The sequence below is a fragment of the Coccomyxa subellipsoidea genome (genome assembly GCF_000258705.1).
Source record: "Coccomyxa subellipsoidea C-169, whole genome shotgun sequence".
NCBI classification, from domain to species: domain Eukaryota; kingdom Viridiplantae; phylum Chlorophyta; class Trebouxiophyceae; family Coccomyxaceae; genus Coccomyxa; species Coccomyxa subellipsoidea.
The window spans coordinates 2430890-2441595 of NW_005178038.1; the positions used below are offsets into that span (position 1 = coordinate 2430890).

Consider the following 10706-nt stretch of genomic DNA (forward strand, 5'->3'; position numbering starts at 1 on the left):
CACTACTCCTGTGGATGTGTACATAAAAATGGAATAAATCTTGTAGTCTAGCGACTTTGATCAGCTGAGGCTAGAGTCTTTCTTCAAGATTGCGCACAGGCCTTGTTGCAGGACGCTGGCATTAAGGAAACATCTATACTTCCTTCTCTCAGTGTGCCCAGTAGTGAGAGATGCACCTGCAGGCATGCATTGACTCGCAGATTGTCTCAAAGATTGTCTGCTGTTTTGAGAGATTTGTAATTGTGTCAGCCGGCGTCACTCCTGCAGCCGGGCGCCCTCTGTGTCTACTTATATGTAATCCTGTTGGATCAGCCGGCGTTGACAAGGCTGCTCCTAGATTGTCCATAGGCTCTGCAGCGGCATAGCAACGGTGGCCGTCAGCCGCCACATGGTGCACCGATGTTGCTTTTCACCAGGGAGCCACTTCCGGCAGGCTTGGCGCGAGTGCAGGGATTGTAGCGCCTTCTACCGGCAGCTGCGAGGCTCACAGCGCTGGCACAGGCTGCCGACCTCTGCTTCTGTGCGCATGGAAGGCATGCCTTGTGATTGTGGCCAATCATGACGCATGCACACAGTACATCAAAGGGAAATCTCTTGCAAATATGATTACATTGCTTGTTCAAATCATTTCACCTTGCTTAGCAACCTAAAATGTCTCAGCAAGTGCATCTATGGTGCTATTCTTCATTTGTTGATATCATACAAATTGATACAGATACTTACTTGGCTTTAAGAGTGCTCCCTTTTTTGAGAAGATTAGATTCTTAGCTGCTTGTTAGAGAAAAGACATTGGTGCGCCCAGTGGACTTTAATTCATTTGAAATGAATTCAATAAATTGCACCACAACACAGCAGATCCTGCAAATAAAATGAATCGGAACCTTGCATGACTTGTTCATCAAGGGCAAGAAAAAAAATTTGCAGCTTTTGGGCAGAAAACAGTAAGCAGCTGTTGCCTGTACATCTTGCCGCCACATGCAGGCACTCGCGTTGTTGCCAACAGTGCCAGTAAAACATAGCCTGCCTTTCTGGCAAGACAAATCATGTTTGGGCAAGCAACAGCCAGCATAAATCACGGCAGGACATCTCTCTGCAGGATGGACAGGGCCGGCGCAGCCACTGGGGTCTCGACAGTCGGCGCGGCCGCCGGCTGCTCCGCGCCCTCCGCCGCATCGGCCGCCGCCGGAGCGGCCACCCCGGCCGCCACCGCATCCGCCTGCGCCAGCGCCACAGCCGGCGCTAAAGCATCGGCCATGGCGCGTGTCAGGGCGCCGGCCGGGCCCTCGGCTGCCGGGCCCGCCGCTGCCGCTGCGGCGGCCTCCGACGGCGCATCAGCCGCCGCCGCCTGCGCTGGCGCCGCAGCACCGGCCGGCAGGCTCGACGCGGTCGCGGGGCCGGAGGCGGCCGCGGCAGCGGATTGGGGCGCGGGCGCTGTAGAGCTCCCGATGACGAGCGGGGAGGTGATGACGGGTCTGACAGCCGCCGGACCGGCTGGGCCACTCTGCTGAGCGGTTGCTGCCGGCACTGTGGTGGTAGCCGGCTGCGTGACCGGCCGATACTGGGTGCCGTTGGCCGTCTGCACCGCATAGTAGAGTGTGGGGGAGGGCGGTGCGGGCACAGCCGTGAGGCCGCTGGACTGGGCTGTTTGCGATTGTGGCTGCGCAGTTGTCATTGATGGCTGCTGCTGCTGTGTGCCTGCGGCCATGGCTGACGGCTGAGGTGAAGTGGCCATGAGGCCTGGAGCTGCTGTCACGCCTGGAACACACGCATGTCAGATGTTTCAATAATCTCTCCCCAATGGGAAGGGCTTCTGGCAGTGTTGAAGCGCATGCAGTGTAAGTTAGAGTGAAAAAAGCTACACAGCTCGACCGGACATGTGGACAGGGCTTGCCTGCAATGCATCATCTGATGAGGCAATGTGAGGCACACCTGCTGGACGGTAGTCGTTCTGTGCATTGCCCGTCCCACTGATGGCAGCGGGCGCACCCGTGCCGGGTGTTTGCTGCACAGGAGCCTGCTGTGCGGCCGGCACGGCAGTGCCCGAAGCCACCGAGGAAGCTGCCACCTGGCCGGGAGACTGCGGCGGCTGCTGCGGCACAGCTGCTCTGGGGGCCGACGACAATCCCTCGGCCAGCGCCGTCGTGTTTGCGGCCGTTGCGGTGTCATTCGTGTAGATCGGGGTCAGGATAGTCCCCGTAGGTGTCTTGGTGACAAGGTAGGCTCCCGCCGGGATTGTGGCGTTTGTGCCAGCAGTGGCCGCCTCCGCAAGGGCATTGATTGTGGAATTCTGGGCAGGGGCCGATGTGTTGGATGCGGTCGGCAGCGCGCTCAAGTCGCCGGCGGCTGCGGCTGGGGCCGCGTCAGCCGGCGCAGGCGGCGGCGCGCCACTGCCGGCCCCCTGCGGCAGCGAGTTGAGGTTTGTCGCCGCAGGAGGGGTCCCCCCAGCAGTGGCAGGAGTCCCCCCGACAACGGCAGGGGTTCCCCCGGCGGTGGCGGCCGGGGCAGCGGCCCCCGCGCCGCCGGCCGCCGGTCGCGCGCCGAGGCTGCCGGCCGGGACGGCCGGCGCGGATTGGCTACCCGTGGCCGGGACGGCGCCCCCCGCGGTTGCCGGAGCAATTAGCGTTGTAATGTTCGTCGCCGCTCCCGGAGTCTTCTCCAAGGATCCAATGGGAATGGACCTGCGCAACAAGGGTTTCAACCAGCACCATCATGTCGGCTCTCCTCAGCGGATCAGAGCGCATCTCTCAGAGTGTTACCCTGCACCAAACGCCCAAGTGGCGAGGACAAAAGGAGTGTAGGCATGATGTGGACGACAGACGCCCACCTCTGCGGCAGTCCGTTGCCGGTTGCATCGCCACTTGACGGCGCCAGAGACACGAATGCCTGGTCTGCATCCTGATTGTGAGTGTACACACTGCGCACAAGGCCCACTTTTCTCAGCTGACAATGCTCCTCATGCTTCTCTACAACTAATGAAAGCTGCTAACACATACAAGTGAAATGCGTGCAGAACAGGCACAAAGTGTCTTCTATTCTCTGCACCAGCCTCTCAGGTAAATCAGCAGCAGCTATGATAACACAGCAGAGCAGTATGCAGATGTGCAGGACTTATGATGGGCCACACGTGTAGTAGGAGCGCATGAAAACATCGCCCAGCACTATTTTCCCGGCAGGGCCGCCGCCCACAATGACAGATGTGCAGCCAATGTTGACAGTCCCCACCGCCTGACCACAGTACCACAACCGCCTCAGCTTTCCATTTCTATGCTTCAAATCTTGTACGTCATTAAGCTGTGCCGTGCTTGCATGCAGGATAAAAGCCAAAAAAGTATGGCAGATTTACAGCAAATATTTGTGCGGTCAAATTGCATAAGCCTTCCTTCAACTGTCAGGGAGTTTCCAGTTGCATGTCTCCCTAGCAAGCAGGTCCACAATGGCATGAGATATAAAGAGAGTAGCAAAATTCTATCATCTGACTGGTGATTCCTGATACCTCCAGGTTGCAGGCAAGAAAGTGCGCACCTGGGTTATGTACTGCCGGGGAGCCAGGGGCACGAGGAATTCGCCCATCCTCAAGTTGATGGTGGGCAGGCCATCCAGATTGCTGCAGCCGCCGGCCACTTTCCAGCTGTTGGAGTCTTGCGCATACTGCAGCCCCTGAACTGCCTGATCAGGCAGCACAATGACAACCATTTTCAGCTTCGATTAAACGGTGATACATGAATAGATATCATTGCACAGAGATACATTGAGACTCTGGATAGAGACCTTCAGAGACCTTAAGAGACCTGCCATGACGGCATCACACCAATGAATGCCGCCACAATTCTGCTGTAAAAGCCTTGTGCTACAAACAACGCCACCTGTGTGCTTGCGCCAATCTCGGCTTGAGCTCCTGTAATGCCTTGAACTCGCAAGCGCCTCAAGAGGGATGGCGCAAGGCCTCACACTGCACTTCATGGCTCTCTGGCTCTGGAAGAAAGGTGATAAGGCGCTCACCCCGTTGATGATCCTGGCGTCTGCATCGCTGGCAATGATGAAGTGCGTGCCGCTGTCAAATACTGCGCTCGTGGCATTAATGCTCAGCGCATTGTTGCCCACGCTCAGGCCCTTCAGTCCCACAGACCAGTACTTCTGCGCAGGCACAATAGCACTTCGCTGAAGCCTTCACCAATCCTGCACTTTCACTTGCTGCTCCTGCGACAAGGAAAGCTAGCGGCCCATGGAGGTGCATAAAATGTCTTTGTTTGAATGTGGTAGTCAGAAGGTCTCTTCCTGGCTCCTTACTGGTGCACAGAGCTTCAGCATACCTCAAACTGCTTCCGTGCAGCTCAATTACTCTTTAAATAAAGAGGCTTGGTCTTTCTTTGCAGCAAGAAAGTTTTTGTGGTAAAGGATTGTGTGAACCTAAAAAGACAAGAAGGGTGCATAGATGTATGGTCGATTTCAGGCAAAAGAGGGTGACTCACCCTGCTGTTGACAGGGATCTGGTTGAGGGGTCCGCTGAAGTAGCGCGACTGGATGCCGCCAAAATTCAGCTCCCCCGTGAAGTCCTTGGTCTCGTCTGACGCCAGCCAGATTGAGAAGAGCGGCTGGTCCAAGAATCCCTGCGCATGCATGCGGCCACATCAGCACCTCTCTTCACTTAACACCCCACTACAGTCTTTCCAGGCAGGATGTGTATTTTGGGGCAAGCTTTTTGAGGGGAGCAAGATAGCTACTACAGGCGGAAAATGATTGAAATGATTGAATGTGTGTTGAAATAAATTTGTTGAAAATGAAAACATATTCCGCCTGTATCCATTTGGAGGTTGTCCATTCTGAGATATGGCTCTTGCCATATCTCGGTCTCCATGGGACCTACAGAATCCATTTGGAGGCTAGAAATGCTGCTGTGAAGAGCACTCACCAGTTTGATGAGGTTGTAGAAAGCCGGCACCCTGATGCGTGCGCCACTCTTGAGGCGGCCCAGACCGGGAAACGCCAACCCCTGCATCACAGTCACGACAATTACCTTCTCAGCTCTGAGACCAATTCCCTGCCGCTTCCGTTCACCCTCTCGTTGAGAAAATCAGGAACTCCTTCATAATGCATATCAATTGGTGCAGCACAGGCCCCGCCTGTGTCATCAAGTGCGGCTGTGGCAAGAAAGGAAAGAGTTGCCATTAGGAGGCCTTTTCTCTCCAATGCAATCCCTATGCACACAGTACAGCGGCCAACCCGGCACAACACACAATGGACAGGCATGCTCTGCTAGACTTGTGCTTTCAAATGTTTTAAATTCAGATGCAAGGGGGAGAACGCACAAAGACCCCGTCGCAGGTGTTGCTGTGGAAATCTGCGGTCGAGTTGGTGGTGAGGCCGAAGGCTTGGTCTGCGATGGTCATGTTGGGGACCCCCAGGGTGAGCGAATCGATGGCAACCTGCCCCGCCACCATTCCCTGGCTGTAATCTATGCTAAACCTGTCCCCGCTCCCCTGCATTATAACCATACACCCTTGAGCCCCCACGCACCTTTCTGCACAATTTCACTGTGAGTCACCCTGTTGGATGTTGAGTTTATATGCCACAGCACCGACACTGACAAGCTGCCACGCACGCTCCATTGATGTCATAACATGTGCCGATTCTCTTATCCTTCCCTGCATGCTCCGCACAACTACAGTGCGCAGTGTTGAGGTCAGCAAAGAGCCTGCAGCGGTCTAGGCATAAGACCAAGGCATCAAGTAGGAGCAGTTGAGCTGCACTGCGTTGCAGATTTCTCAGATGGCTGCAGGAAGTTGGGAGCTGAAGGTATAACGCTGTACCCTGAAGGTGGTGGAGGTCTGGCCATTGAAGCGGCTGTGGGAAAGGCAGGAAGGCGTGGTGCAGCTGACAGAGGGCAGCCACAGATCTGCGCTGCCAGTGTCAAAGCAGACCGTGAAATCCTGCCCGGGTGTGCCCAGCTGGATCTGCCCATAGAGCTGCGCGCAGGAAGCCCAAACGACTCAGGATATATGACCTCACGACATTTTGAAAATCCAGAATGAGGTGTAAGCAACTTGAGGTTGGCTACACTTCAAGTTGCTTACACCTTGGGCCTTTGGGCCCAGGATGTCAGGGAGATGTGTCACACCAGCTGGTTCGTCTGTCGCCTGCCTTCGTTGCGATCGAGCGTCCCGCTGTTGCGATAGAGTTTTACTGTGGCCTGTCGCGCCTGTGCAAGCGCACAGCAGCAGAGCAGGAGCGCCCAAATGCTGCCCATTCCCATCAGGCGTACTAGACGTAGGCAGACCCTAGTCTCATGTAGGTGTGATGCGCCGGTCACATGTGCATCGCAAGGGGATTTGTGCTCCCAAAAATTGCGATCTGCCAATTATCAAGCAGCGAGACCTCAGAGTTAAAGGCCCTTCAGCACAGTGCCGAGCAAGTGCATGCTCTCTTCCGCAGCCCTGGAAAAACGATCGTGGTATCACCTGCAGGTCTTGAAACAGAAGCACAACGTCTCAAAGATCACCGCGAGGAGCCTTGTACCGGGTACAGCCCTGGACCAAAGGCCTGTAATCGGTGATCGGTCGGACGCCTTGGTGACTACAGGTTGCCTTATGTCACCATCAGTCAGAATTGCATGATGGTGCTGCGCTGAACGGCGCAACCTTCCAAAGTGTTTGAGTTCCACATTTGCTGTGATTTAAACAGCTATTTAAGTGGTGGAACGAAGAGTTCAACTCCACTTTTGCGTTTGCTCTGCTGCGTCCCTGCTTGAAAAGGCTGCGTAACAAGCCTGGAGAGCTAATTTTTTCTCCTACACCACGATTATTGTGAAGAGTTAACTGCAGATAAAATAAAATAGTTTCTTCTCAGGGATCTAGCAAAGCTGTGCTGCTAGCACTGTAACAGCACTTTTGGAGTTGTGCAAGTGCATCTCTGTGGACTACCAAGGGGGTCACGAATCCCTTACTTCACGTTGATGAGTGCATTTCTCGGCAGAGTAATCCGCCATAAAGACATGCGACTAGTAGCCTGAGCGCCTGGAGCTGATTGTGTGCACTAGCCCACTGATCATCCAGCAGGGAGTGCAAAGCGATGTCAGACTTCAAACGCGCCCACTCACCAGAAACGAATGGAGATGCTGGTGCAATTGTTAAGAAACAGCGTACAGAAGATGGAAGCCTGGTGGTCAGCGCTAAGCAGCCGAAGGAGGTCCGTTTGCAAATGTGCAACTCTGATCTACAGCACTTCTGTTCTCCTTCATCTTTAGATTGTGCAGGCTTTTTCTCCTGGATTCAAATGTGTACCTTGTGGATGGTAATGCATCCAGCAGGATAATCTATTCGGCAGAGGTGGGACTGTCACTCAAGGTGATGCGTAAATCAACTGCACAGGGTCCACAGAGGACTTCAGGGCTGCTGGCGCCTATCATGCTGCTGACAGGGCATGCGGGCGAGGTGTTCACATGCAAATTCAACCCGGCCGGTGACGTGGTGGCCTCCGGATCCCACGACAAACACATCTTCTTGTGGCGGACCTATGGAGAATGCGAGAACTACATGATGCTCCAGGGTGAGCTCTCTCATGACCTACGACATCCCAGTCCCGCACAGAATCAGCAGCAGCTCACATCTAGATTTTGCTGCTCATAATGGCAAGTTGTTGGCAATGGCCTCAATTGCAATCCGCAGGATCCGAAGTGCATATGCTTCTGTGAATGATGAGGTCATTCGAAGCCTAGCGCAGTACTGCATGACGGCAGCATGGACAAGATATTTTGGAGCGTCAAGCCTTGCCAAAAAGAACAGTACTAGCGCATCACTCATTTGGGAACTATTCTGATGCACCTAGAACTTGGCCCTCAGCAGCATGCATGCCCGTTGCGTCAAATGTCATGCATGGCTGCAGGCCACAAGAATGCTGTGCTGGAGCTGCACTGGACCTCGGACGGCGAGCGGATAGTGTCGGCCAGCCCCGACAAGAGCGTGCGCGCGTGGGACGCCGTGACGGGGGAGCAGGTCAAGAAGATGTCTGAGCACGACAGCTTCGTCAACAGCTGCTGCCCGCTCAAGCGCGGCCCGCCCCTGCTCGTCAGCGGATCGGACGACGGAACAGCCAAGGTGGGCGCGGCAGTCTTTTTCCTGGGCTGCCGCTTCGTGATTCTCGTGAAGCACTAGTATACATAATCCGTCTGCCTGTGCAAATCAAAGGGGCTCCTGGCAATTGGCGTCCAATGTCACGCGTCAGGACCCCCAGAGAGCACAGCCACATGACATCGCAGAGCTAGCTCAGACAGTATGATGGGGGGGACGACTGTCAATCAAAGGATGCACAAGCATCAGGGCTCTTGACAAAGCTCCGGTTCCCAAAATGCAGAGGCACATTAATCATACTCTTCCATCCCTTTCTTCTGAAGTGGTGGTCAGATGACTGCAGGCAAGAAAGTGCACCCTCTGATTCAATCTGAGCAGTGTTTTGTTAATCAAGAGCCATTGTGCATTGGCGTTGATGTGAGGTATTCCCTGTGCGCAGCTGTGGGACCTGCGATCGAAGCGCTCGGTGCACACGTTGAGCGAGCAGTACCAGGTGCTGGCGGTGGCCTTTGGAGAGGAGGGAGACCAGGTCTACACCGGCGGCATCGACAACTCCATCAAGGCATGCTCACCTGCTCTCTTTGCTTCAGTTTGCATGAACACTCCTCAACAGGCCCTGTAAACAATGGAGGAATATTTGGTTTTGGGTGAGGACACACAAGTCATATGTTGCCTTGCATCTTGAACAAGTGAGGGCACACAGAGAACTTCCTGCCTCCAAAGAGGTCCGTTGTGTTGTTGTAACCTTGCAGCTGGCATCCTGGCATTGCCAGACAGGGCGGTGCTAGCTACCCACTGAGAACCCATGACCGGGAGCTCAACAGCAGACAGCAGCACTTTCAGCACGCTGTGGATGAAGATGTGCCTTGGCGATGTGGCTTGGCTGCAGACGGGAAATTCCTCGGACATGTAAGGATTTGCTGGTGACTGGACACATGGTGTCAGTCAGGGTGCCTGATCAGGTGGTGTGCATGCATGCGCAGGTGTGGGACCTGCGCAAGGTGGAGGTGTCCATGTCGCTCAAGGGCCACAGCGACACCGTCACTGGACTGCGCGTCTCGCCAGACGGCACCCACCTGCTCTCAAACGCCATGGTGCGATCCTCCTCTTGATCCTGACTGGCTGCTTTCTAACCCAAATCGTTAAGGCTAGGCTAGACATGCAAAGGACATATGGATGTGCATTATAATGGTCAGTGTGCTACGCTGCAGCTGCAATCTATGCAGGCTGTTGTGAAAATGCGACAGGGCGTGCTCCTGGCTGTCATCCTGAGGAGGCCATGTGCATCCACAGTTGCATGTCTATTGCAGCCATGAAGGCAGCCACAGTCATGTGAATAATGGGTAATTGTGCGTGGTTGCTGTGCACAATAAACACCTTGCCCCTGGCAGTCTGCTGCATGCGACAGGTGTTCAAGATTTTCTGAGGCGAGCTGTGTAGGATGAGGATGATTAGACGTGTGCTGATGGGGTGTATTTGGGGTGGATGGCACAGGACAACACGCTGCGCGCTTGGGACATGCGGCCGTACGCGCCGGCCAACCGCTGCGTGAAGGTGTTCACGGGCCACTCGCACAGCTTTGAGAAGAACCCGCTCAAATGCGACTGGTCTCCCGACGGCACCAAGGTGTGCTTTCCCCTCCATCTGCTAAGAGAGCATTCCAGCACCGCATGTCTCTGCAGCAGGCAAGGGCTCTGCAGCAGGATGCGCAAGCACAAGTTTGCCGGCGTGCTTTTTGCAGTAAAGGAGCTGTTGCGTTGCTGAAAGGGGCATCGTCCAGTGCCTGCTCCCTACACAAGGCCGTCAAGTATCACCCACCCATAGCGCTTGTAGGGGTCACTTTTGTTTCGCAGCCTTAGCATGGCTTAAAGCGCCACTGGCAGTATAATCGAAGTCCCTTTGTGAAGGCAACTGCACCAGCAGTGACAGGGTGAGCATGACTCCCCACAGCAGCATGCGTGCTCATGCCGGCATGTGCGCGCAGGTGACGTGCGGCAGCGCGGACCGCATGGTGTGCATCTGGGACGTGGCAACGCGGCGCCTGCTCTACAAGCTACCGGGCCACAACGGTTCGGTCAACGAGGCCACCTTCCACCCACTCGAGCCCATCGTGGCATCTGCCTCCAGCGACAAGCAGCTGTACCTCGGAGAGCTCGTGCTCTGAGCTCTCCAAGGTGTCTTGTGTTGTCATCTGCTTGTCTTGTGAGCAGCAACTCGCTTGTCTTGTGAGCGGCAAGTTTGTCTTGTGAGCAGCGACAAGCTTGTCTTGTGAGCAGCGACGAGCTTCTTGTGAGCAGGTAAATTGAATGTGGGGTGTGTCGAAGACATGATGTGCTGAGGGGCAGCGCAGAATGATCAGCACCATCGCCAGTACCTTACAATTGGAGGGTGCAGACTGCATGGGGACCTCTCAGGATTGGTCTGATCTATGAGCCTGGGCATCAGGATGGTCTGAACTACTGGCCTGCATTTTTTGGCTGCTGGAGTATGCCAGCTGCCTGACAGCTGAAGGAAGTGGGGTTTCTTGTTAAGAGCGCAACTTTAGGAGGATGCTGAGTTGCTGGGTGCAGTCACCACCTGTAGAGCTGTTAGACCAGGGGTGACTCAAAAGGTCTGTTTTGAAATCTGGCGAGATGGAGTTGG

The 10706-nt window shown here is 55.0% G+C and overlaps 2 protein-coding genes across 2 annotated transcripts; one reads left to right on the top strand and one right to left on the bottom strand.

Annotated features, from left to right (window-relative positions):
* Positions 1 to 592: 592 nt before the first annotated feature.
* On the bottom strand, positions 593 to 6250 carry COCSUDRAFT_46982 (acid protease; the record flags this gene model as incomplete). Its single annotated transcript, XM_005649347.1, has 11 exons — positions 593 to 1755; positions 1930 to 2678; positions 2825 to 2914; positions 3125 to 3225; positions 3523 to 3666; positions 4000 to 4134; positions 4470 to 4607; positions 4910 to 4990; positions 5307 to 5477; positions 5808 to 5963; positions 6116 to 6250. The coding sequence occupies 11 exons, from the start codon at positions 6248 to 6250 to the stop codon at positions 1073 to 1075; spliced, it is 2583 nt and encodes an 860-aa protein (XP_005649404.1). The 3' UTR covers positions 593 to 1072.
* Positions 6251 to 6688: 438 nt separating this feature from the next.
* Positions 6689 to 10227, top strand: COCSUDRAFT_53101 (WD40 repeat-like protein; the record flags this gene model as incomplete). The annotated part of the gene is made up of 7 exons (XM_005649348.1): positions 6689 to 7182; positions 7365 to 7542; positions 7879 to 8090; positions 8503 to 8625; positions 9047 to 9157; positions 9558 to 9689; positions 10048 to 10227. Exons 1-7 carry the CDS (start codon positions 7066 to 7068, stop codon positions 10225 to 10227), a joined length of 1053 nt encoding a protein of 350 aa, XP_005649405.1. The 5' UTR covers positions 6689 to 7065.
* Positions 10228 to 10706: the final 479 nt, after the last annotated feature.